Source organism: Rattus norvegicus, chromosome 2 (genome assembly GCF_036323735.1).
Source record: "Rattus norvegicus strain BN/NHsdMcwi chromosome 2, GRCr8, whole genome shotgun sequence".
In the NCBI taxonomy this organism is placed as follows: Eukaryota; Metazoa; Chordata; class Mammalia; order Rodentia; family Muridae; genus Rattus; species Rattus norvegicus.
The window spans coordinates 145,691,757-145,714,258 of NC_086020.1; the positions used below are offsets into that span (position 1 = coordinate 145,691,757).

Here is a 22,502-nt window from a genome sequence, read left to right on the forward strand (position 1 = left end):
GTTTTTGTTCTGTTTTGGTATGTTTGTTTGTTTTTTTGTTTGTTACTGTTGTTGCTGTTTTTTTTAAACAGCAGAGTAATGTTCCACTGTGTAGATGTATGACATTTTCTTTATCCATTCATCAGTTGGTGGGTATCTAAGCTGATTTTGATTTCTGGTTATTATGAACACAGGGGCCATGAACATAGTTCAGAAAGTATCTGAGTACTAGGATGCAGAGACCTCTGGATCCTTGATTCTTAGTCTTTGGAACCAACAGCTAGATCTTGAGATAGGTCTTTGCAGCTTTCTGAAGAATCGCCACACTGATTTCCATAGTAACTGTGCAAGTTTCCCTCCCACTAGCAATGAATGAGCATCCCCTTATGCCACATTCTCAATACACGACTGGCATTAGCTTTATTGATCTTAGCCATTTTTACGGCCATCAGATGGTTTGGGTTGCATTTCCTTGGTAACTAAGGATGTTGAACATTTCTTTTTTAAGTGTTTTTCTGTAATTTGCATTTCATCTTTTGATACCTCTGTTTAGATCTGTATCCTGTTTCCTAATTGGGTTGTTATATCTCTATCTGTCTGTCTGTCTGTCTGTCTATCTATCTATCTATCTATCTATCTATCTATCTATCTATCTATGCACATCAAGATAACAGATATATATATTTATATATATATCAGATATATATTGTGAATATATATATATATATATCTACACACACACACACTCACACACACATATATATTCATATATCAGGTATATATCAGATGTGTAGCTGGCAGAAGTCATTTGTCCATTCCATAGGCTACTGTCTAATACAAATGATAGATCCCTTGACATACAGTAGCTTTTAAGTCTCATGAGGTCCTAATTATTATAGATCTTAGTGCCTGTGTTACTGGTGTCCTGTGCAGAAAGTCTCTCTATGCTGGTGAGTTCAAGGCTAGTCCATACTTTTCTTATATCATATTCAGTGGATCGCTGGAGGGTTGTGTTGTCTGGAACCACTTGGCCACAAGACATGGCTGGTTGGGGAGGCAGGATGTTGGGAGTTTGACTGCGCTTATCCCATGCCGCTGCTGGGGTCGGGATGCTAGGCTGTAGGGGAGTACCAAGGCACCACTCCAGGGGCTGGAAAGCATAGTCTGAGATACAGAAAAGCCTGAGCTGGTTTGGAGGGATGGGAGTGGGGGTGGGGTCTCCAGGCCTGCGGCAAGGCCGGGGCTGTGGGGTTGTCAGACTTTTGGACATCCAGGCACCTCTGAGAGTCATGGAAGAGCTGAGAACGGGGTTAGGGCCCGCAAGCTAGGGGCAGCATCTAGCTGGGGAACAGGGGGAAAAGGGGAGCTCCAGCTAGTCCTAGAGTGAGACAAGCCCTTGGCTTAACAGTGGTTGTAGCTGGGATGTAAAGAGGTCTTCTATGGGAGACTAGGCTGTGGCTCTGTAGGTGAAGGCCTTCTCCATGGTTCCCCACAGGAGATCTTGATGAAAAGAAGCAGGCCATGGTTCTGAACAGTTTGTTATTGTCATGGCAGGAAATGGATGCATAAAACCACACCCCACTTCTCAGGGTGGGCCTGAGATTAAAGACCTTTTACAGGGAGGAATGTCTGTGAAGGGAAGCTTATTGGTTAAGCCCTCCTGGCCTCTAGGTACCTCATTAGCATGGAGAACACAGTCTTGAGCCTACATGACCACAGGTCACATCTCTTTTATGTGAGAAGCATGGCATGTGTTTCAAGTCAAGGGTATGGCAGAGAGCTGGGAGTCACCTAAGCTTCAGTGTGCCCACTAAGTCTCTGGGTCTCAACCTGCTCTACTTACCAAACTTCCTGGCATGCTTTTATGTCCCACAGATCTCACCTTACGTTGAGGGTTTTCATCCATTTGGTGTTTTGTGCAGAGTGATAAGTATGGACCAATGTGCATACTTGTACATGGACTCATGTACAGTGACCACTCAGACAGTGACCACCGTTTGCTCTGTCCTTTTTTCAGTGTGGCTCTTTTATCAAAATTCAGGTGTCTTTGAGTTTGTGGGTTTATGCCTTGGTCATCAGTTTAATTTCATTGTTAAACGTGTCTGCTTTTTTCCTTAATTCATGATGTTTTTATTTTTAGGGCTCTATAGTAAAATTTGAAATCACAGATGGTGATACCTAGAGTTCTTTTATCGTTCAGGACTGTTTCATCTATCCTGGGGTTTTGTGTTTCCATATGAAGCTGAATATTGTCCTTTTAAATTCTGTGAAGAATTGTGTTGGGTCACTTTCTGACTTCCGTGTGGCTAATCCCCCGCCCCCCCCGCCCCCCGTCCCCGTTATTACTTACTAAAATCTACATTCCATCTCTGTTGCCCTGGGCCCAGTCGGGCTGCCCTCTGGGGCCACTATTCCTCTCCTCCTACAGGGCGATTATGCTTTCTTTCCCTGTCTTCTCCCTGCATGGAGACCGATCTCCTTCCTCTGTCCCTTTCCCAGGGATCCTTAAAGTCTGCCTGCCCTACCCAGCCATTGGCTGCTGGCAACGTTATTTATCAATCAAACCCAACTGGGGGCAGGGTCTCGCATGTGGACATGTAGATTCTTCTGCAATTTTGGGGACCCAAATTAACAATACTAGCAGCATAAGACCAAACCCGCTATACCTCTGTTGTTTTTAGGTATCTCTCTTGTATTCTTAATCTCTCCATTTACCATGAAGGGGTCTTAGATTTCTCCCCACTGGAGCTACTAAGATGGTCATGTGGATTCTGTCTTTCAGTCTGTTTATACAGTTATTGTATTTCTCGATTATGTATGTTGAACCACCCTTGCATCTCTGGGGTGAAGCCTACTTGACTGTGAAGGATGATTTTATTTATGTGTTCTTGGATGCAAGTATTTTATTGAGAACTTTTGCATCTGTATGCATGAGAGAAATTGGTCTGTAATTCCCTTTCTTTGTTGAGTTTTTATGTGCTGTAAGTAGCACAGTAACTATGGTCTTGTTAAAAGCATTGGGTAAAGTTTCTTCTGTTTCTGTTTTGTTTAATAGAGGGGTTTTGGTGTCAATTTCTCTTTGAAGAATTCTGTACTAAAACTTGCCCTTTTTGGTTTAGATTGGCAGACATTTTTATAATTACCAATTATTTTATTTATTTATGTTTCAGATGTTGTGCCCCTTCCCAGTCTCACCACCACAAATACCCCATCCCACCCTCCCTCCCCTTTGTCTGTGAGAGGACCCTTCCTCACACATCCACCCACTCCCGCCTTACCCCTCTTAGCATTCCCCTTCTCTGGGGCATCAAGCCCCCACAGGACCTACCTTCCTATTAGACTTCATATGGTCTGTGAGTTGTATCATGAGTATTCTGAGGTTTTGGGCAAATATCCACTTATCAGTGACTGTCATGTATGTCCTTTTGGGTCTGCATTACCTCACTCAGGAAGATATTTTCTAGTTCCATCCATTTGCCTACAAAATTCATGCAGTCCTCATTTTTAATAACTGAGTAGTATTCCACTGTGTAAATGTACCACACTTTCTGTATCCATTCTTCCAGTGAGGAACATCTGGGTTGTTTCTAGCCTCTGACTATTATAAATAAGGCTGTTATGAACATGGTGGAGCATATGCCCTTGTGATATGTTGGAGCATCTTTTGGGTTATATTCCCGGGAGTGGTATAACTGGGTCTTTAGGTAGTACAATGTCCAATTTTCTGAGGAGCCACCAGGCTGATTTCCAGAGTGGTTGTACCAGCTTGCAATCCCACCAGCAATGGAAGAGTGTTCTACTTTTTCCACATCCTCACCAACATCTGCTCTTGCCTGAGTTTTTGATCTTCGCAGTTCTGATTGGTGTAAGGTAGAATCCCAGGGTCAGTTTGATTTGCATTTCCCTGATGACTAAAGACATTGAACATTTCTTTAGGTTCTTCTCAGCCATTTGAGATTCCTTAGTTGAGAATTCTTTGTTTAGTTCTGTACCCTATTTTTAATTGGGTTATTTGGTTTTCTGCAGTCTAACTTCTTGAGTTCATTGTATATATTGGATAGTAGCCCTCTCTAGGATGTAGGGTTGGTAAAGATCTTTTCCCAATCTGTAGGTTGCCACTTTGTCCATTGATCGTTTTCCTTTGCCTTACAGAAGCTTTGCAGTCTCATGAGGTCCCATTTGTCAATTGTTGATCTTAGAACCTGAGCTATTAGTGTTCTGTTCAGGAAAATTTACCCTGTGCCAATGTCTTGGAAACTATTTCCCATTTTGTCTTCTCTTACATTCAGTGTGTCTTGTTTTATTTGGAGGCCTTTGATCCACTTGGACTTGAGATTTGTACAAGGGGATAAAAATGGATCAACTTACAATCTTCTACATACAGACTGCCAGTTAGACCAGCACTATTTGTTAAAAATGCTTTCTTTTTCCCACTGTATAATTTTGGCTTCTTTGTCAAAGACCAAGTGACCATAGGTGTATGGGTTTATTTCTGGTTCTTCAATTTTATTCCATTGATCTACCTATCTGTCTCTGTATCAATACCATGCAGTTTTTATCACTATTGCTCTATAGCACACCTTGAGGTCAGGAATGGTGATTACTCCAAAATGTCTTTTTTGTTTTTTTGAGATTAGTTTTCACTATCCTGTTTTTTGTTTTTGTTTTTGTTTTTGTTTTTTTTTTGTTATCCCAAATGAATTTGCATATTGCTCTTTCTAACTCTATGAAGAATTGAGTTGGAATTTTGATGGGGATTCATTGAATCTGTAGATTGCTTGTGGTAAGATGGCCATTTTTACTGTATTAACCCTGCCAATCCATGAGCATAGGAGATCTTTCCATCTTCTGAGATCTTCTTCAATTCCTTTCTTTAGAGATTTGAAGTTCTTGTCATACAGATCTTTCACTTGCTTGGTTAGAGTCACACCAAGGTATTTTATATTATTTATGACTATTGTGAAGGGTGTCATTTCTCTAATTTCTTTCTCAGCCCATTTATCCTTTGTGTCGAGGAAGGCTAAAAATTTGTTTGAGTTAATTTTATATCCAGCCACATTGCTGAAGTTGTTTTCAGGTGTAGAAGTTCTCCAATAGAATTTTTAGGGTTGCTTATCTGCAAATAGTGATACTTTGACTTTTTCCTTTCCAATTTGTATCCCTTTGACCTCTTTCATTGTTTTATTGCTCTGACTAGGACTTTGAGTGATATATTGAATAAATAGGGAAAGAGTGGACAGCCTTGTCTAGTTTCTGATTTTAGTGGGATTGCTTTGAGTTTCTCTCTATTCATTTTGATGTTTGCTACTGGTTTGCTGAGTATTGCTTTTAGTATGTTTACGTATGGGCCTTGAATTCTTGATCTCTCCAAGACTTGAAGGGTTGTTGTATTTTGTCAAAGGCTTTTTCAACATTGAATGAGATGATCATGTGATTTTTTTCCTTTGAATTTGTTTATAGAGTGAATTACATGGATGGATTTTGGTATATTAAACTATACCTGTATCACTGGGATGAAGCCTACTTGATTGTAGTGAACGGTCATTTTGATGTGTTCTTGTATTTGGTTTGCAAGATTTTTATTGAATATTTTTGCATCAATATTCATAAGTGAAATTGGTCAGAAGTTGTCTTTGTTTGGTATTTGCGTGGTTTAGATATCAGTGTAACTATACATTCTTAGAATGAATTAAGTACTGTCCCTTCTGTTTCTATTTTGTGGAACTGATTGAGAAGTATTGGTATTGGGGCCATCGTTGAAGGTCTGATAGAGCTCTTCACTAAAAACATCTGGCTCTAGGCTCTTTTTGGTTGGGAGACATTAAATGATTGCTTCTCTTTCCCTAGGGGTTGTGGGACTGTTTAGATAGTGTATCTGACTCTGATTTAACTTTGATACTTAGTATATGTCTAGAAAATCATCCATTTCATTTAAATTTTCCAATTATGTTGAATATAGGCTTTTATTGTAGGATCTGATGAGTTTTTTGAATTTCCTCAGTTTCTGTTGTTATGTCTCCCTTTTCATTTATGTGTTTGTTAATATGGATGTGCCCTTTAATTAGTTTGGCCAAGGGTTTACTATCTTGCTGATTTTCTCAAAGATCCAGCTCTTGGTTCTATTGATTCTTTATATCATCCTCTTTGTTTCTAATTGGTTTATTTCATTCCTGAATTTGATTATTTCCTGCCTTCTACTCCTCTTGGGTGTGTTTGCTTCTTTTTGTTCTATAGCATTCAGACATGCTGTTAAGTTGCTAGTGTAGGATCTCTCCAATATCTTTACCAGGGCACTTTGTGCTATGAATTTTCCCCTTAGCACTATCTTCATTGTATCTCATAGGTTGGGGTATGCTGTGCCTTCATTTTTGATAAATTCTAGAAAATCTTTAACTTCTTTATTTCTTCCCTGGCCAAGTTATCATTGAGTAAAGAGTTGTTCAGTTTCCATGCATAAGTGGGATGCATGTTGTTTTTGTTGTTATTGAAGACCAGCCATAGTCCTTGATGGTCTGATAGAATGCAGGGGGATATTTCTATCTTCTTGTATCTGTTGAGGATTATTTTGTATTTCATTTTATGGTCAATTTTGGACAAGGTACCATGAGGTGCTAAGAAGAGGGTATATTCTTTTGTTTTAGGGTGAAATGTTCTGTAGATTTCTGTTAAATCCATTTGGTTCATAACTTCTGTGAGTGTCGCTGTGTCTCTGCTTCGTTTCTGATTCCATGATCTGTCCATTGGTGAGAGTGGAGTGTTGAGGTCTCCCACTATTACTGTGCAAGTTTCAGTGTGTGTTTTGGGCTTCTTTTACAAATGTGGGTTTTACAAAAACAAAAACAAAAAAAAAACAACAAAAAACAAACGTTTCTTTTACAAATGTGGGTTCTCTTGCATTTGGGGCATAGATGTTCAGAATTTAGAGTTCATCTTTGAGGAATATTTTCCCTTGATGATGATGATGATGATGATGATGATGTGGGTTACCTGGTAGGAATGCTTCTGAGATCTTACCGGTTGTGGTGCCTGGAGGTCCCAGGTAGAAAGAGTTCCTAGACATTGAGTCTTGACTCAAGGAATGGTGATGGGATTATGGGGGAGGTTTAATGGGTTCTCAAAGGGAAAAATTCTGGACTGTGCCTCCAGGATCTATGTAGACATATCTGGGTAGACTGCTCAGAGTGGAGGAAGAGAGGAAGGTGAGGCCACAGCAATGGGTCTGCTGGAAAGCCAGAGGTATGGCTGGGGAAAAGGAACTGCAAGAGAGGCTGGTGACATCATTTGGGATGTAAGTTAATTAATTAATTATTAAAAATGTGTTTCTTTTTTTCTAAATCTAGAATTTCAGAATCTATCTTTGGTATATTTTAAATATCCAGAATTACTATTAAAAACTTAAACCATGAGGAAATAAAAGAACTGCAAGAGAGGAGGGTGGGTGGATGGTGACTGCCTATGTGATTTCCTGATGGAGTGACCAATGGGTTCCCGGATAGTGCCTGAAGGAGTTTCTCCCAGAGACAGAGGGTGCTTTTGTTAATTTTGCCAATACAAAATCTGGATTGACTTTTTTCAAAACAGCTTTTCTCTTTGAATTCTTCCAGTACTTGTATGCAGTTACTAACTAAAAATTCAGAAAAATATTTGAGTTAATTGAACATGACAGAAACTGGATTGTACCATGTTTTAATCACAATGCTTACTGCTTGCTAACTGTGTGTATACCCGGGGACTCTATAGAAAGGGTTCTTTGTATGAGCACTGCTGAACGGATAAATGCTTGATAATGCAGAGAAAAGTTATGTCTGTAGATGTTGCACCAAAACTTCATCTTGCGGGGTTTCAAACTGAGCCAATCTTTTTTTCCCCTCAGATAGTTCTTTTCAATTTAACAATAAAGCAGTAAGAGAGAGAAATGATTCCTATGAAGGGTAGAAAGGGAGTTCTGACCAATACGGCTTCTTTAGGAGGTTCTAAAAAGTGAAATGTAATATAATATGAAGGATTTAAGTTTTGTTAATAGAAACCAGGCCAGGGAAAAGTACATACAAAGGGATGATATGGAGTAATTTCCCACAGGAAACAGTGAGGAGACTTGTGTGACCGTCAGACTTCTGCTAACCCTGCATCATTGTCGTGGTACACCAAAAGCTGGTGTCTGGGCGAGGGGAGTAAATGCAGCCTCACAGATGCCTTCCATTCTCGTGATCTTGCATCTGGCTAGACAGTGATAACCCATCAAATACCAGTTTCCTTGCCATGTGCAAAATACCGAGTTTGTATGGCCTCTCGTTTCTCAGAAACCAAATAACTGATGAAGGTGAAACAGAACTGCTTCCCAGACACACAGACAAAATGAAGGAAATTGATAGTGTCTGATCTACTTGATGTTAACGATTATATTGAATGAGTTTTGTTTTTAAGATTTCTTCATGGTGTACAAGTGTTTTGCCTGCATGCAAGTATGTATACCACACGTGTGCCTGGTGCCTGCAGAGGTCAGAAGAGAGCATCAGATCCCCTCAGACAGGAGTAATGGATGACTGTGACCTACTGTGTGGGTTCTAGGAACCACACCTAGGTTCTCTGCAAGGATAACAAGTGCTCTTAACTCCAGAGCTTTATCTCTAGCCCCCGATATGAGGTTTTTTGGCAGTTTTGTTAACAACAGATGGTACTGAAAATTGAGGCAATTAGAAAGGACTTGGTGAATTAGTTTGTGCTAAGATAAGATCCCAGCTTCACTCTGGATTTTTAAACTTTAGTTTTCCTCAACAGCCATTACCGATCTCTTACTATATGCCAGGTGCAGTGCTGGGAATTGATTAAAAATAAATTTTATGAAGCTTACAGTATTTTTTGGAAATAAAACTTATGATCACAGTGGCCAAATATGGTGGTTATTGTTAGTTGTCAGCCTGACAAATCACTGGGAGGTGGGCCTCCGGGCGTACCCGTGGGGAACTGTCTTGATGGTGTTAATTGAGATGGGAATGTAATTGTGCATGGACCCGTTCCTAGGGCTGGGACCCTGAACTATGAGAAATCGTGCAGTGACCACGTTCATCAGTCTCTTCCTCTAAGTGGATGTAATGTGACCAGATGCTTTCAAAAACCAAGAGATCTCTACCGTAATAGACTTTATCTGGAACTCTGAACCAAATATAAATCCTTGTTCTCTTCAGTTGCTTTTATCAGGGTCCCCCACTCCCACCCCCATCAGGGTATTTCTGGAAATGGGGAAAGAAGCTGAGACATCAGATGTCCCATTTTGTTGGCCATGTTCTCACTGTGTTCCTGTGGTCCTGGCCCTCTGTGGTTTAGGTGATCCATAGTCTAGGCTTAGTCCAGGTAAAACCATTGTTACCACATTAACATCTTTTACCAATCTCCCTCTCTAACTTCTTAACTGGCTTTGTGGCTCTTGCTTAGCACTTGTGAAACCTTTCAAGTGAAAACCATTCCATTGCTGTTTTACAAATTGAATATAATATGTTCCTGGCATTCCTTTTTAAACGTTTATTTATTTTATGTATATGAGTGCTCTATCTGCATATCAGAAGACAGCATTAGATCACACTCTAGATGGTTATGAGCTACCATGTAGTAGTTGGGGACTGAACTCAGGACCTCTGGAAGAACAGACAGTGATCTTAACCACTGAGCCATCTCTCCAGCCTCACTGGCATTATTCTTGGAAAAAAATTAAGGAAGAAAAACAGTAATCTATTTAGTGTGGTAGGGGAGTGATTAAGTTATTTCCCTTCTAGGATAAGCGATATGATGCCAAAGCTTATTAAAAAACAACTGAGTGCTGACTAACTTGGGGATGTTCTTTTCTCAGGGAGAATATTATAGACTTCTGTTGTACTTAGATATGGGGGTGGGATAACAATATATTCACACACGACTAGCTCATCTTTAGATATAAATGATAGGCATGAATCTCAGGATGTCAAACAGCAGTTTTCTCCATGCGATGATTATTAGTACTATTACTATTACTACTACTGCTATTATTATTATTATTATTATTATTATTAATGTGAATTGGTGCTTGGCCTATGTGTGTCTGTGTGAATGCACCAGATCACCCTAAAACTGGAGTTATAGGCCGTTTTGAGTTGCCAGGTGCATGAAGTGCTCTCAAGTCTGAAGCCATCGCTCTAGTCCTCCCCATGCAGTTTATAAAGTTTATAATACCTTTATCTGAGTTATTTTATGATTTCATGTGGAAAGTAACTTATGGTTTATGTCTGAAATTTTCATAATTTCTACAACTATTTGCCAGCAAGCATGCCATTCAGTGACCGAGATAAATGTTGTTGTTATAATTTTCAGGGCCATCCCACGAGTCATAATGATTTTAGTATGCAGAGAAGGAGTTAAGCATTACCTTTGCCCTGTGTGTGTAGCAGTGCAAGCATCCTATTTCCTTCTGACTTGAAACAGCCTGGGTATGGTCAGCGAGCATCCTAGGATCCTGGCGTACATGTGCTAGTGGACTGTTCTTTCAGTCTGCACACATGATGATATTTGTGTGTTTATCCCACACAGAAGCCCAGCACTATTTCAGAGACCTTTCATAATACTAATGTCAAACATTATAGATTGAAGGAATCATATTTAAAGATCTATAATTGATATAACAGTTTCTCAGCATGGATGTTTGAGGACTAAGAACTATTTGGATACTTGGAGAAGAAAAGATAGGCTCCCCATGACCCCCAAATGAAAATCTGGATGATTGTTCTTAGTTTCAACCATAATGGTGATAGAGTTGTACTTAAGGGATCAACGGGAATTTCTTCTTAGTACCTTATTTTAAAAGTCATCATGTCTGGATAATTTTAACTAATAAGTGAATCCAAGTGATATTCTCTCTGTGTGTGTGTGTGTGTGTGTGTGTGTGTGTGTGTGTGTGTGTGTTGTGCGCGCGCGCGAGCGCACGCGTGTGTATTTCCTTTTATGTAATTAGATCTTTTTCCCCCACAATACATTCTGATACGCTTTTACCTCCCTCTAGGATTTCTAGTTCTTTCCTATCTTCTTTCCTGTCTGGAGCCAACCCCATTCTATCTCTCTTTAGAAATAAACAGGTATCTAAGGGGTAATGCCTTAGTCAGGGTTCCTCTTCCTGCACAAAACATCATGTCCAGGAAGCAAGTTAGTGAGAAAAGGGTTTATTCAGCTTACACTTCTACATTGCTGTTCATCACCAAAGGAAGTCAGGACAGGAACTCAAGCAGGCCAGGAAGCAGGAGCTGATGCAGAGGCCATGGAGGGGTGCTACTTAGTGGCTTGCTATCCCCACCTTGCTCAGCTTGCTCTCTTATAGAACCCAAGACCACCAGCCCAGGGACGGCACCACCCACAATGGGCCCTCCCATCCTTGATCACTAATTGAGAAAATGCCTTACAGCCAGATCTCATGGAGGTATTTTCTCAAGGGAGGCTCTTTTCTCTGTGATAATTCCAGCTTTTGTCAAGTTCATACACAAAACCAGCCAATATAGGTAATAATTAAATAAAATATAATAAAATAAAACAGAAGCAAACAAATCTAAATAGGACAAAACAAACAGGAGGAAGGAAGCCCAAGAAAAAGCACAAGGAGCAGATATAGTCACAGAGACCCCCTCCTTTGTACACTCAGGAATTCCATAGAAACATAAAAGACAAAAGAAAAAGCACAAGGAAGAGATATAGTCACAGAGACCCTTTGCATACTCAGGAATCCCATAGAAACATAAAGACAAAAGCCATTTTAGACAAGGCAAGGACCTGTAAGGCAAAAATAAATAACTAATGTAAAAGAAACAAAATCTTATAAAGCTCTGACGCTATATTATGAGACAAGGAACTGCCAAAGATGTCATTGAGTTCCTATTCTGTTGGCCATCTACTAATTTTCCTGGGGAGGTCAGAAGACCTGCATATTTGATGTATAGTACATTTGGTTTCAGTAGCTCATTACAACTACAAAGAGAATTTTCCTTCCGATTTTTTATGGGGTCATCTTAAGTCACTATAATCCCTAAGGAATAAGTTCCCATGAACGTTTAAGCACTATCATGCTTGGAAGTATTTATTCTTGATGGAGACACTCTGACTTTGGACTCAGAGTGCTGGAGTTCAGGTCATGGCTTTGTAGCAGCCCAGGCTTGACTTAGGTCGCATTCTGACTGTGGTTGGTATTGGCGCTCTCCTACCCAAACTAAACATCTATCCCTTCTCTTTGTTACAATGTATTTAGTTTTTCCAAAGCACTCTAAAACGACTTCATGCAACCCATAATCGAGCACTTTTTTAACTGTGGGACAGTAGTAAAATAATTACACCTTGGATTTATTTCGCCCTATTAATTAAGTCTTGGGGAAATGTAGGATTGCTGGGAAACCAGGCTTTCCCCCTCTGATTATCACTGCAAGCTTCCATAAAATAACCTCAATAAGCAGAATATGAAGTTCATATATGCCTATCATTTTGATTTATGTTCTGAAGGCCAAAGCGTATTTAATTAAGGCTGGTAAAAAAATATTAACTGGTTCTATTCTACATGTAGTTGGTTAGAATTATATTTGCTCTTAACTTAGACATTTTATTGAATATACCTCATTATAGAGTCTTAGTAGGTATTAAAATTTCCTCAGAGAACAGTATGCACAGTTTTCAGATCACTATGATAAAGCTTCATTAAGAAGCCGTGGGAATTTAACCTGTGGTGAGAATATGCCACGTGTCTTTTTCTTCTTATGCACAGATGCTGGGCAGTGCCTTGTGACTGGAGAGCCACAACTTAAGAGACTCTTCAGTACCCAGAGAAGCACATGTGCCCTCCTAGAGAGTCATTTAGAAAACTCTTTCCTGAGAGGGGCTAGGTGTAAAGTTATGTTTCTGTTACTGGTGGTGACGTTTGAAGTCTGAAGAAAAATGCAGTCATATACCCACATAGGGATTGGTGGGAAAGGACGTTGAACACAGTCTGAAACTGTTCATTGAACAGTCTGAAATCTGTAAGTTCTGTATTCAGAAGCTCGACTCAAGCACTTTCAGTTACAGAGTTTGTCCTGATTTTGTTTTCCAGGGCCAGCCAGGGGACCAGGCTGCTCTCTTTACTGCACAAGCACGGCCCTCCCCTCAGCTCCCTCAGTATCCAGGGCTGCAACAACAAGCACAGGTACCCACACTGCTTTGAAGCAAAGGATTCCTTGATGGCTTAATGCTACTTATATGGAGTAGGAGATCAAGGAAACTGCTTTGCAACTAGAGCTAGAACTTAGTCATTTCCGCTCCCATGATCTCAGAACAGTAATTGTTGAGTAAGTGTCAGTATTGATCGGGAAATTCTTAGGTTAGAAATGTAAATTAATTCAGACCTCTTTTCTGCTGCTGATATATATCGAAGGACTTGATCCAAGGTGGTGGCACACACTGTAATATGTGCCCAAGAGGCAGAGGTAGGAGGATCAAGGCCTGCCAAGGTTCTATAGTAGACAGCGTCTCAAAATCAGTGAACCAATCAATTCATTAAAATGTTTAGAAATCTCAGTTATTTATGATACAATGTTTAATGGTATAATTTGTTATAGAAAATTTCATATTCAAAGATAGCTTCCAGGAGGAATCATGGTAGAAGACGAGATAAAGGGCCTTTGAGTCAGGTCACAGTACTGGTGCTGTTGACCCAGCAGCTGTATGGCATTCGCGTTACCCTGAGGTCTAGCTTCCTTTTCTGTATCCAGAGGGAAGGTGTGGGATTCAAGGCAACCAATGGAGTTAACATACTGTGCACAGGAAACATGCACAGTAAATTCTCGACAGTTGGTGCACTTTAAAAAAGGTAGACCTTTGCCAGGCGCTGGTGCAGCATACCATTAATGCCAGCACTCGGGAGGCAGAGGCAGGTACGGGTTCAAGGCCATCTGAATTCCAGGACAGCCAAGGCTACACAGAAAAACCCTGTCTGAAATAAAATAAGAATAAAATAAAATAGTCCTTTATTCCCCTTCCCCCAGACTCTTAAGGAGCTGTGTTATCTCTGCATCCTTACACACTTTCTCCTTTCCTCTTATACAGAAAGACCTGATACTTTGATAAGATTTGTATTGGGGCTGGCTATTCATTGCCGGTATACAGCGGAAAGGAGTACCCTGTTTGTCTCACGTAGGTCCCGAGTCTGCATTTTAGCATCTGTCACTCTTGTCTCCGGAGTCAGAGTCCTTACACTGCTTTAATATGTGGTGTTTCAGGGATGCAGAGGACAAACAGCATTCTGTTCAGAGAACTGGATCTTGTGATCCAGAAAACTCCATGTTTGTTCTTTACATAAAGTATCAAGGTTTAGAGAAAGAGATTCTCGTTAATGGGCAAGTATCCCCTGTCAGTTGGTGCTCACTGGGCGTGGCCCCTTGCTTGTCCCATTTGGAGAGGATTATTGTTTCGGTTTTGTTGACTCTAGGCACGGAATGTGTGGATGCTTTGCTGGTTATCCCTCTGCAGAATGGTGTCCTTCCCAGCCCACAAATAGGCAGCTCAACCTAGAAAGCAAATGGATATCCACTTCATCTGTGGAGTCGTTATCCAACCACTCTGTTCTATAAAAAGCCCTGGCTAGACTTCTTGCCTGCAACAGTAGCCATTCTCATATGTTGAGCCATCCTGGCCTTTGAGAGCAGCAAATTTCAGGTTGGACCACCTAGGCTTATCTTGCCCCTCTCCCCCATATTTTTAGTGATGGGAAAGTGGGTGCTACTTGGAGCACTGACGTTTTCCTTTGTGCCTTCCTGCAGACCATGCCCCAGGGCTACACAATGTATGGAACACAGATGCCTTTGCAACAGGCAGCTCAGCAGCAGCCTGGTGGTGTGGTCCTTTCCCCCAGCTACAGCTCCAGGGCCTACCCGGCTGCCCATTCCAGCCCAGCGCTGATGGAAAGACTCCGGCAGCTCCAGCAGCAGCCTGGTGGCTACGTGCAGCAGCAGGCCTCCCCGTACCTGCAGCCCGTAGCTGGCTCTCAGAGGTGATACCCGTTGAAGTAATTGCAACCGTAAACCCCCTCGGCCTTGGGACTATTATGTTTCTTCCAGGCATTTGATATCCTAATGGTCTTTGAACTCTCCTCTGTTTGCCTCGTGACATCTCATGTTTTTACCAACATGCACTAGACGTTTCCAGGTTCTTTCACTCAAGAACACTGCAGTTCTGGCCCACATCTCCCATTGCGCGCCATGTGAGCTTTTACAGATGATACCTGCGTGCTAGTGCCACCATTCTTTCTTTTCTACTTTTTCCCCCCCAAAAAAGATTTTTTTTTTTTTATTAAAAGTATCTGAGGACACTATCGCTCACTGTCAGCAGCACCTTACTAGAATTTGCTGACCAAGCCAGTTTGTGTTGCAAAACTAATCGTAGATGGTGCTTTTTGTTACTACTCAGTTTCTATTTTTTCCCACCTCGGAGATGACTCACAGCCAACCCTTCTGGTTCTTGTTTTAATCACACCCCTTCCTCCTAGGGTGTGTCTGTACTGCTCCATTGTTGTAAGCTGCTATCCACACATGGCTAACTTTAAGTTAATTAAAATATATTTAACATTCACTTCTGCAGATGCATTAGTCACATCCCAGTACACATTAGCTGGCTATGGCCAGCATGACCATTTGAGGTTCCTGTTCTGTGTGGTGACCGGCAGATCCAGTATCCACAGGAGCCCCATATTCAACTAGCCCCGTGCTCGGCACTCTCTTGAAATTCTGTTGCTTTGACCATGGAGCCTTGGAGTTTTATTTCCTTCTAGACCCTGATAAATGTGTAACTAGTCCCAACGGCTAAGGGCCCTTTCATTGGATGACACAGATAAAGATCGTGATTGCCTATCATATTATCCAATCCCCTTAGATAATATAGTGCAGAAGAATTAGGTTTGTAAACTTAGAATGAAGAGCCACTGAGCTCCCGTGTGTTACCATGGATGACTAGCTCCATGTCCACTCAGCATAACAACGCTCCGATAATTAGGAAGGTAGATGGTATTTGTGGGAAATAAGTTAACTTGTAAAACATGAATTACGCTGGCCATTTTTTTTTTTTTTTATAATAAGTGGCAGCATAGCAAGGCTCAGTAAATTGAGCTTCAGTGCTCAAAAAATTCTGGTTTCAAATCCCACCTGTGTCATTTTTCTGAATGACCTTAGTTACTCTGTGTCCACTCCTTCATTTTTAAAGTTAGGTAATAAAACTGCTGTCTCATAGGGATACTCGAAAAGTAATGAAATAACAGTCGTTTAGCCCTTCCACTCACAGTCTTCCCGAAGTAATTATTAACTTATTTTCACTTATTGCTAACAATTATTTGATTTTTGTTTTTTTGAAAAGCAATTTCTATTTGATTACTACTTGGCTCAAAGTAGTTTGTTTAAACCCCTACCCCCACCCCCGTTCTGGTCACACGTGTTTTCTGATCCTCTGGCCTTTTCCCGTTTTAATTATCCACATGATTATTGAACACGAGTTGTTTCTTGCTGGATGTGTGTAAAATGCTGGAGGCGCTGATTTCCCTGGTACGCCTGGTTCCTGAACACAAGTTGCGTTATTCTTTGCCAGACTGAACCACCAGGCTCTACAGCAGAGCCCTTTGGTGGGCGGGGCAATTGACGCTGTGCTGACTCCCGCACATCCCAACCTCCCCTCGGTGCCCCTGGCTCAGGACCCAATGAGGCCCAGACAGCAGCAAGTTCGACAGCAGCAGAGACTCCTCCAGGTACGGGGCAGGGAGGTGAGGGCAGTGCCGTCCCTTCCCCCTTCCGGTAGTACAGATACATTCACAATCATTAACAAGTGTTAAGTTCCAAAGAGCCCTAGCATTTGACACTAAGCAGCTTGGCCAGTTCACTGTAGTTCCATCTAGAGGGAGTTTTCATTTCTCTGTACCTGCCAGGCCATGGGCAGGAGGCAGCATTTGGCGGAACTATTCCCTTTCCGGAAGCTTCAAGAGACACATGGATGCCTCAGTTTAAATGTGAGCCTCAGCTTACCTAGTCGCTAATTGAATAAGGGCCTATGATTTGCATGCAGAATTTAATATTCATGAGGGAAGTTAGACAGGAAAAAATGCAGGTTGTAGTCATCTCTTCTATACCCATAACAATGTGTTTTCTACCACACTTCTCTACTTAACCAGAGGAGATGGAGAAGCAGATTACACAGGTTGGGGGGCTCTGTGATAGACTCCAGAAAAAGCTATCATTTTTTCACTTGGAAGAAGCACTTGAGACTTCTAGGTAAACAGTTCCTCCCCACAGCACATTCATGTTTCTGATGTCTTTGTTCCAGTACTATAGTGGAACGGGGATGTGGCACCTTCCCAGATGCACAAGGCCCTGGGCTAATCCCCAGCATAGAATGAGGGAAGAAGCACAGGCAGGCAGGCAGGCAGGCAGGCAGGCAGCAGGCAGGCAGGCAGGCAGGCAGGCAGGCAGGCAGGCAGGCAGCAGGCAGGCAGGCAGCAGGCAGGCAGGCAGGCAGGCAGGCAGGCAGGCAGACAGGCAGGCAGGCAGCAGGCAGCAGGCAGGCAGCAGGCAGGCAGGCCGGCAGCAGGCAGGCAGGCCATTATGTTAAATCCGTGCTATTTTTCTTCATTATTAACAAGCCATGTTTCTGTGTTGGATACTTCTTGGTAAGACTATTGAGAGGACTCTCGTTGCCAGTCCAAAATGAGGTGCATTTTTTTTTTTTAATTTACCTACACAGAAATACAGGGAAATGTGGAGTCTAGTCGAGCTCGGTATGTACAAGAGAAGAACTGTGTATGCTCTACGAGGTGACAGGCAGGAAAGCAGTGTTTTAGAAAGTAACTTAAGGGAAATGTGTCTCAACCTTTACCCTGGATGGAGAGAAGGAAAAAAAATAGTTTCCCCTAAGAATTTAAACCATAAACATGCCCAAGTGGTGACGTCTGAATCTTGTGTGATCTACAACATTGTAGTTGAGAGTGTGCAAGGAAACAAGGAGACGTGTGGAACAGATGTAGAGCTTAGGTTGGTAAGGTGACCATTAGTAGATCCTCATTTTGGATAAAATATTTTAAATCATAACGCTCTTGATTATACATGGTAACTGATTTGGGTGACTGTGACTGTAGCCTACCGATGTCCTACTCATTGTATAGAGGCCATCGCCAAGGTGGTAAAAACAAAACAAATTTACTCTTGAGCTTTGTCATCAATAAAAGATGACAGCGCCTCATCTAACTGTGCATCAGACAAGCCAGCAGTTCAGTAAGACAGTTCAAGCGAGGCACTAGTCTGGTGTCGTTTCTAATATTTTTTACTAACATGACCATTAAAACAGAGAGTGATAGGTTCTTTAGCCACTGTTCTACAAGTCTGGAGATTCTCTCAGGGAAACCATTTGACTGGCTCTGTTTTGAGGTCTGTCACTTCTAAATCACCCAGGAACCCCGCTTTGTTGCTTACTTCCTGCCTCCTGCCTTTCCAGGGTATTCAAGGTTGCAGATAGATCATTTCCTCACTAGGTAACCCGTACCTTTCCCCCTGTAAGTCCGTGCCCCAATACTATTTATTATCAACAATTACACTAATCCTCTTTTTATGATTGGCTGTTGGCATAAAGGAAAGTGTCAGCCGTTGAGAAGTTGAGTCCATCTCTCTTGACAGAGTTTGCAGAGAACCAAGCGAATGGTAGCTTCGTATTGCAGTGCTTCTGGTTTATGTTGATGCCCATCTGCCCCTCTGCTGGGATCCCAGTCTGCAAGCGTTGCAGATCTGGAAGTATAGATTTGTTGTTTTCACTTTAAAAGGTCAAGTAATTTGGGGAATAGAATGGACACAAAGCTGGGAAAATGCATGTGAGGAAAATCTAGGCATGTCACCAGGAACTAAAGTCCCCTGAGAGAAACTGTTTTTTTTTCTTTTTCCGCCCTACCTTTCATATACGTTCTGTTTGTTCTGTGACTTAGAAGAGCTATGGATTTGAGCTAATTTAGTGTGGACAGGCTTTCCTGTTTCATGCTAGTAATTGATTGCAGAACTTCGATGGGTAGTTTATAGCCTATAAAAAAGGTAAAAATGGAGTCCTGGGGGGAGGGGGTCTTGCGAATAGAAGATAGTTATGGAATGGTGCTAGTGTTGGTTAGAAGCGTGAGATAGGTAGCTTGTGGGTGGACAGGCAGAGCAGGTGAAAGAGGCCGAAACAATAAGTGTACAAGATGTCCCGGGACAGTGAGCACTGGCTTCCAAAGGAAGAGACCTTGAGTTCGGGGTGGTGTGAGCAGGCTCCCTGGAAGAACATGCTTGCGTCCTTAAAACACTTGAAGGAAGAGCAAGGTTTGGCACAGTTAAGATGGAGGACGCAAGGTTACAATCAGGCTTCACGTAGTGACATGTCTGTCAGTGGTGGGCTGAGGTGACAGTGATCCCTTCAGATGTTAGTGCAGCTTAAAGATGCCTTTACCTTGTGACACCGCAGCCTTCATTATCACGGCAGCGTCATGACAGCACATCACATTCAAATGTGTTTGGATATTGCTGCTGTAAAGAAACATATGCCACCGCCTCTCACCTCATCGTAAGAGCATCACAATGGTTAGTGTGAGGTGCTTGATACTAGAGAAGAACCACCCCGACGTGCCTGCTTAGTCCTTACGCTCTCTACTGCTGTTCTGGAGTGTACTTGTGCTTATTAAAATACCTTTCACGGCTGGAGATGGAAGTCAGCAGTAGAGCTCTTGCCTGGGATGCATGAGGCCCTGGCTTGAGTTACCCACACTAGAGGGGAAGAATAAAGCAGTAGGCTGTGCTTTTATCAGCTGCAGGCTTCTGCATCTTACGTTTTCTGTGTCTCTGAAGTGCATCATTTACCATGTCCTCGATTCACTCTTCTTTCATTTTGTCCGCCATGGCCCTAGAAGTACTAAGTTATCCAGTAGATCCTGCAGCCTAGCTGTGTGGTTGGCTATGCCACCTGTATTTTGTAAGTACCCGATATAATGTTCAGACAATGCGAGAATCACTTAATGACGCATTTTTTTTTTGAGAGTATATTCCGAGCATTTTTGCTTCAAAGGAATAGATAAAATGTATACTAGTAAGTAAAGGTTGTTCAGACGTGTCTCAGCCCTATAACTTTAAGGGGCTAAATTAATCTTTTTCTTTCTTTCTAGATGCAGCAGCCCCAGCAGGCCCCCCAACCCCAGCAGCCCTCACAGCCCCAGAGCCAGGCCCTTGGTCTCCAAGCAATGCAGCCCCAACAGCCTTTGGTAAGGCCTGGCGTTTTGGAACCAGGATATGGGTTTCTCCTTTAAAGCAGGTGCATTCTCTATAGCCACGGAATTTTAGGAGTGAAATCGTCTGAATATACTTGACCACCATTCCTGGAATTCTGTCAGGGCTCTCTTCTTATAGGAGTTGGCCTATTTGTTTCCATTAAAATTAATAATTAACATACACTAATAAGTTTCAACATAGAAATAAAATTTTCACTTCACTAAACTGCACCATATTCCTTTTTAAAAAAAATGTAAAGCATTCAATGGATAAAAAACCTTATCAGTAAGATATCAAGACATTTTCTGTAAAGAGTGAAGAATGATTTCATGTATATGTTAAGATGATCTTAGATATTTATAGCATTCTCAGAGAGTATGAAAGTACTTTGTAAAATGGCATGTTAGTAATTAAACCAAGTCTTTATCCAGTTAGCATTTTCTGCAAGAATTTCCCTGTTGTTCACAATCTACGTCCACTGCTTTAACTTCTGGAATTGAATTTGGGAACATGTGCATAATAGGAATGTTTTGAAAACCTCAGCGATGTCGATGGCTCGTTCCTTGTGAGTTCCACCCGAGACCTGTAGTTGCTATACTCACTGCCTCTGGAAGGTTTGTCAGCACAGGATTGGAAGACCGGCTCCCCAGAAGAAAAGGAGCACGGAGCTGGGACAGTACAGTAGGGAGAACCAGTAGAGTAGCATGGTTAAAGGCTGGATCTAAGCGGGCCTCTACTGTGGTACCAACCTGGTAGAGGCTCCCCGCTAGGGAGTCCCCAAGTACATTTAACATATTTAACATACTGCTTTGGACAGCTGAGCCCCATCCCCACCCCCTTTTTCTTTTGGTCCAAGTGTCTAGCTTTTCTAGTTTTGATTCTTTTTGTTTATAAACTATTTATGGCAATGTATGTAACCTTTTTTTTTTCTTAAGTAGAGGCAGAATGCAACTTGCTTCTTTGTCAGGAGCTTAATGTTGGCTGGGATGAGTTTTTAAGAAATGCTGTAAAAAAAGACTTTCAGCTGGAATATTGCTCACCTGCCCAGTGTTCCAATTTGTTCCCTCCCTCCCTCCCTCCCTCCCTCCCTCCCTCCCTCCCTCCCTCCCTCCCTTTCCTTCCCTCCCTCCCTCTCTCCCTCCCCCCTCCTTCCCTTCCTTCCCTAGTTTCAAACCAACAGAAAAGTTTCAAGAACGGTACAAAGACTTTTCCCTAACTCCTTCTCCTGTGCTCACTAAGTCCCACGAGGCCACATTTGTTCTTTGATTCACCCTCCTCCCTCAGTTCCAGCTTAGTTTTTCCTGATCTTCACATCCAGGAAGCTATAGCCATGTGCCATGGCTGGGGATGTAGTTCAGTTAGTAAAGGGCTTGCTAGCATGAGTGAGGCCCTGGGTCAGCGGATCACGGCGTGGTAAAATGGACAAACCCACAAGCATGAAAGCCGAAGTCAGGACATTGGACACGGATGTAATACTATGATGTATACATGGTTTTGTTTTTTTTTTTGATTATGGCAGTGGTCATTCAGAATCATTTCTGCCATGCATGTTCCTGCCTCTGGTGTATTACTGTTTAGCCTCCATGTCTGCTTTACCAGCACAGAACTTGCAACAATTAGTAATGGTGGGTTATTTATTTAGTTTTTAAATGTTACTGAGCTGATTCACCACTTAAGCATGACACCAAGCAGTTGATATTTTGAAGAGCTGTCTCCTGTACCTGCATCACAAGAGTATTCGTAATTCCTGTGGAAATGGTGTCTGGCAGATTTCGATCATAAAGCCACCAACTGCTCCTTCTAAAGTAACAGTGTAAGGAAACGGTTTCATCCAATCTGTCCTGTCGCTCATTAGATTCTCACCGTCCAGTGTTGTCATTGGCTGTCTCTTTCTGTCTCTACTGTAGCAGGAGAAAAATGCTTACTTTCAAATGCTGTTGTCTTGTTTTTATTGCCCGGTATTGGACTCACAGGAAAAGCTTCCCCATTGTTGTTTGTCTTTGTTGTGTTTCAAATACAAAGGAAGGTGTGATTTTTTTTTTAAGATTTCATTTCAGTTTTAATTACTTGTATATGTGTGTGTCTGAGTATCAGTTTGTGCTTGTGAATGTAGTGTATCCAGAGACCAGCAAAGGCATTGAATCCGCTGGAACTGGAGTTAAATAGTTGTGAGCTGCCTAAGTAACTTGGATGCTGGGAGCCAAATTCAGGTCATGTGGAAGAGCAGTGTTTGCTCTT

The 22,502-nt window shown here is 41.9% G+C and overlaps 1 protein-coding gene across 10 annotated transcripts in view; it reads left to right on the plus strand.

The window, feature by feature from the left end:
• Med12l (mediator complex subunit 12L) overlaps positions 1 to 22,502 on the plus strand; it is a 323,000-nt gene that overhangs the window by 288,439 nt on the left and 12,059 nt on the right. For 8 of the 10 annotated variants that reach the window (XM_039103686.1, XM_039103689.1, XM_039103688.1 and 5 more), the window contains 4 exons: positions 13,067 to 13,159; positions 14,772 to 15,001; positions 16,585 to 16,741; positions 20,162 to 20,257. In XM_039103686.1, coding sequence (XP_038959614.1) covers positions 13,067 to 13,159; positions 14,772 to 15,001; positions 16,585 to 16,741; positions 20,162 to 20,257 — 576 coding nt within the window. The remainder of the gene's footprint in view (positions 1 to 13,066; positions 13,160 to 14,771; positions 15,002 to 16,584; positions 16,742 to 20,161; positions 20,258 to 22,502) is intronic. The other 2 variants (XM_039103693.1, XM_039103694.1) reach the window with 2 other exon arrangements.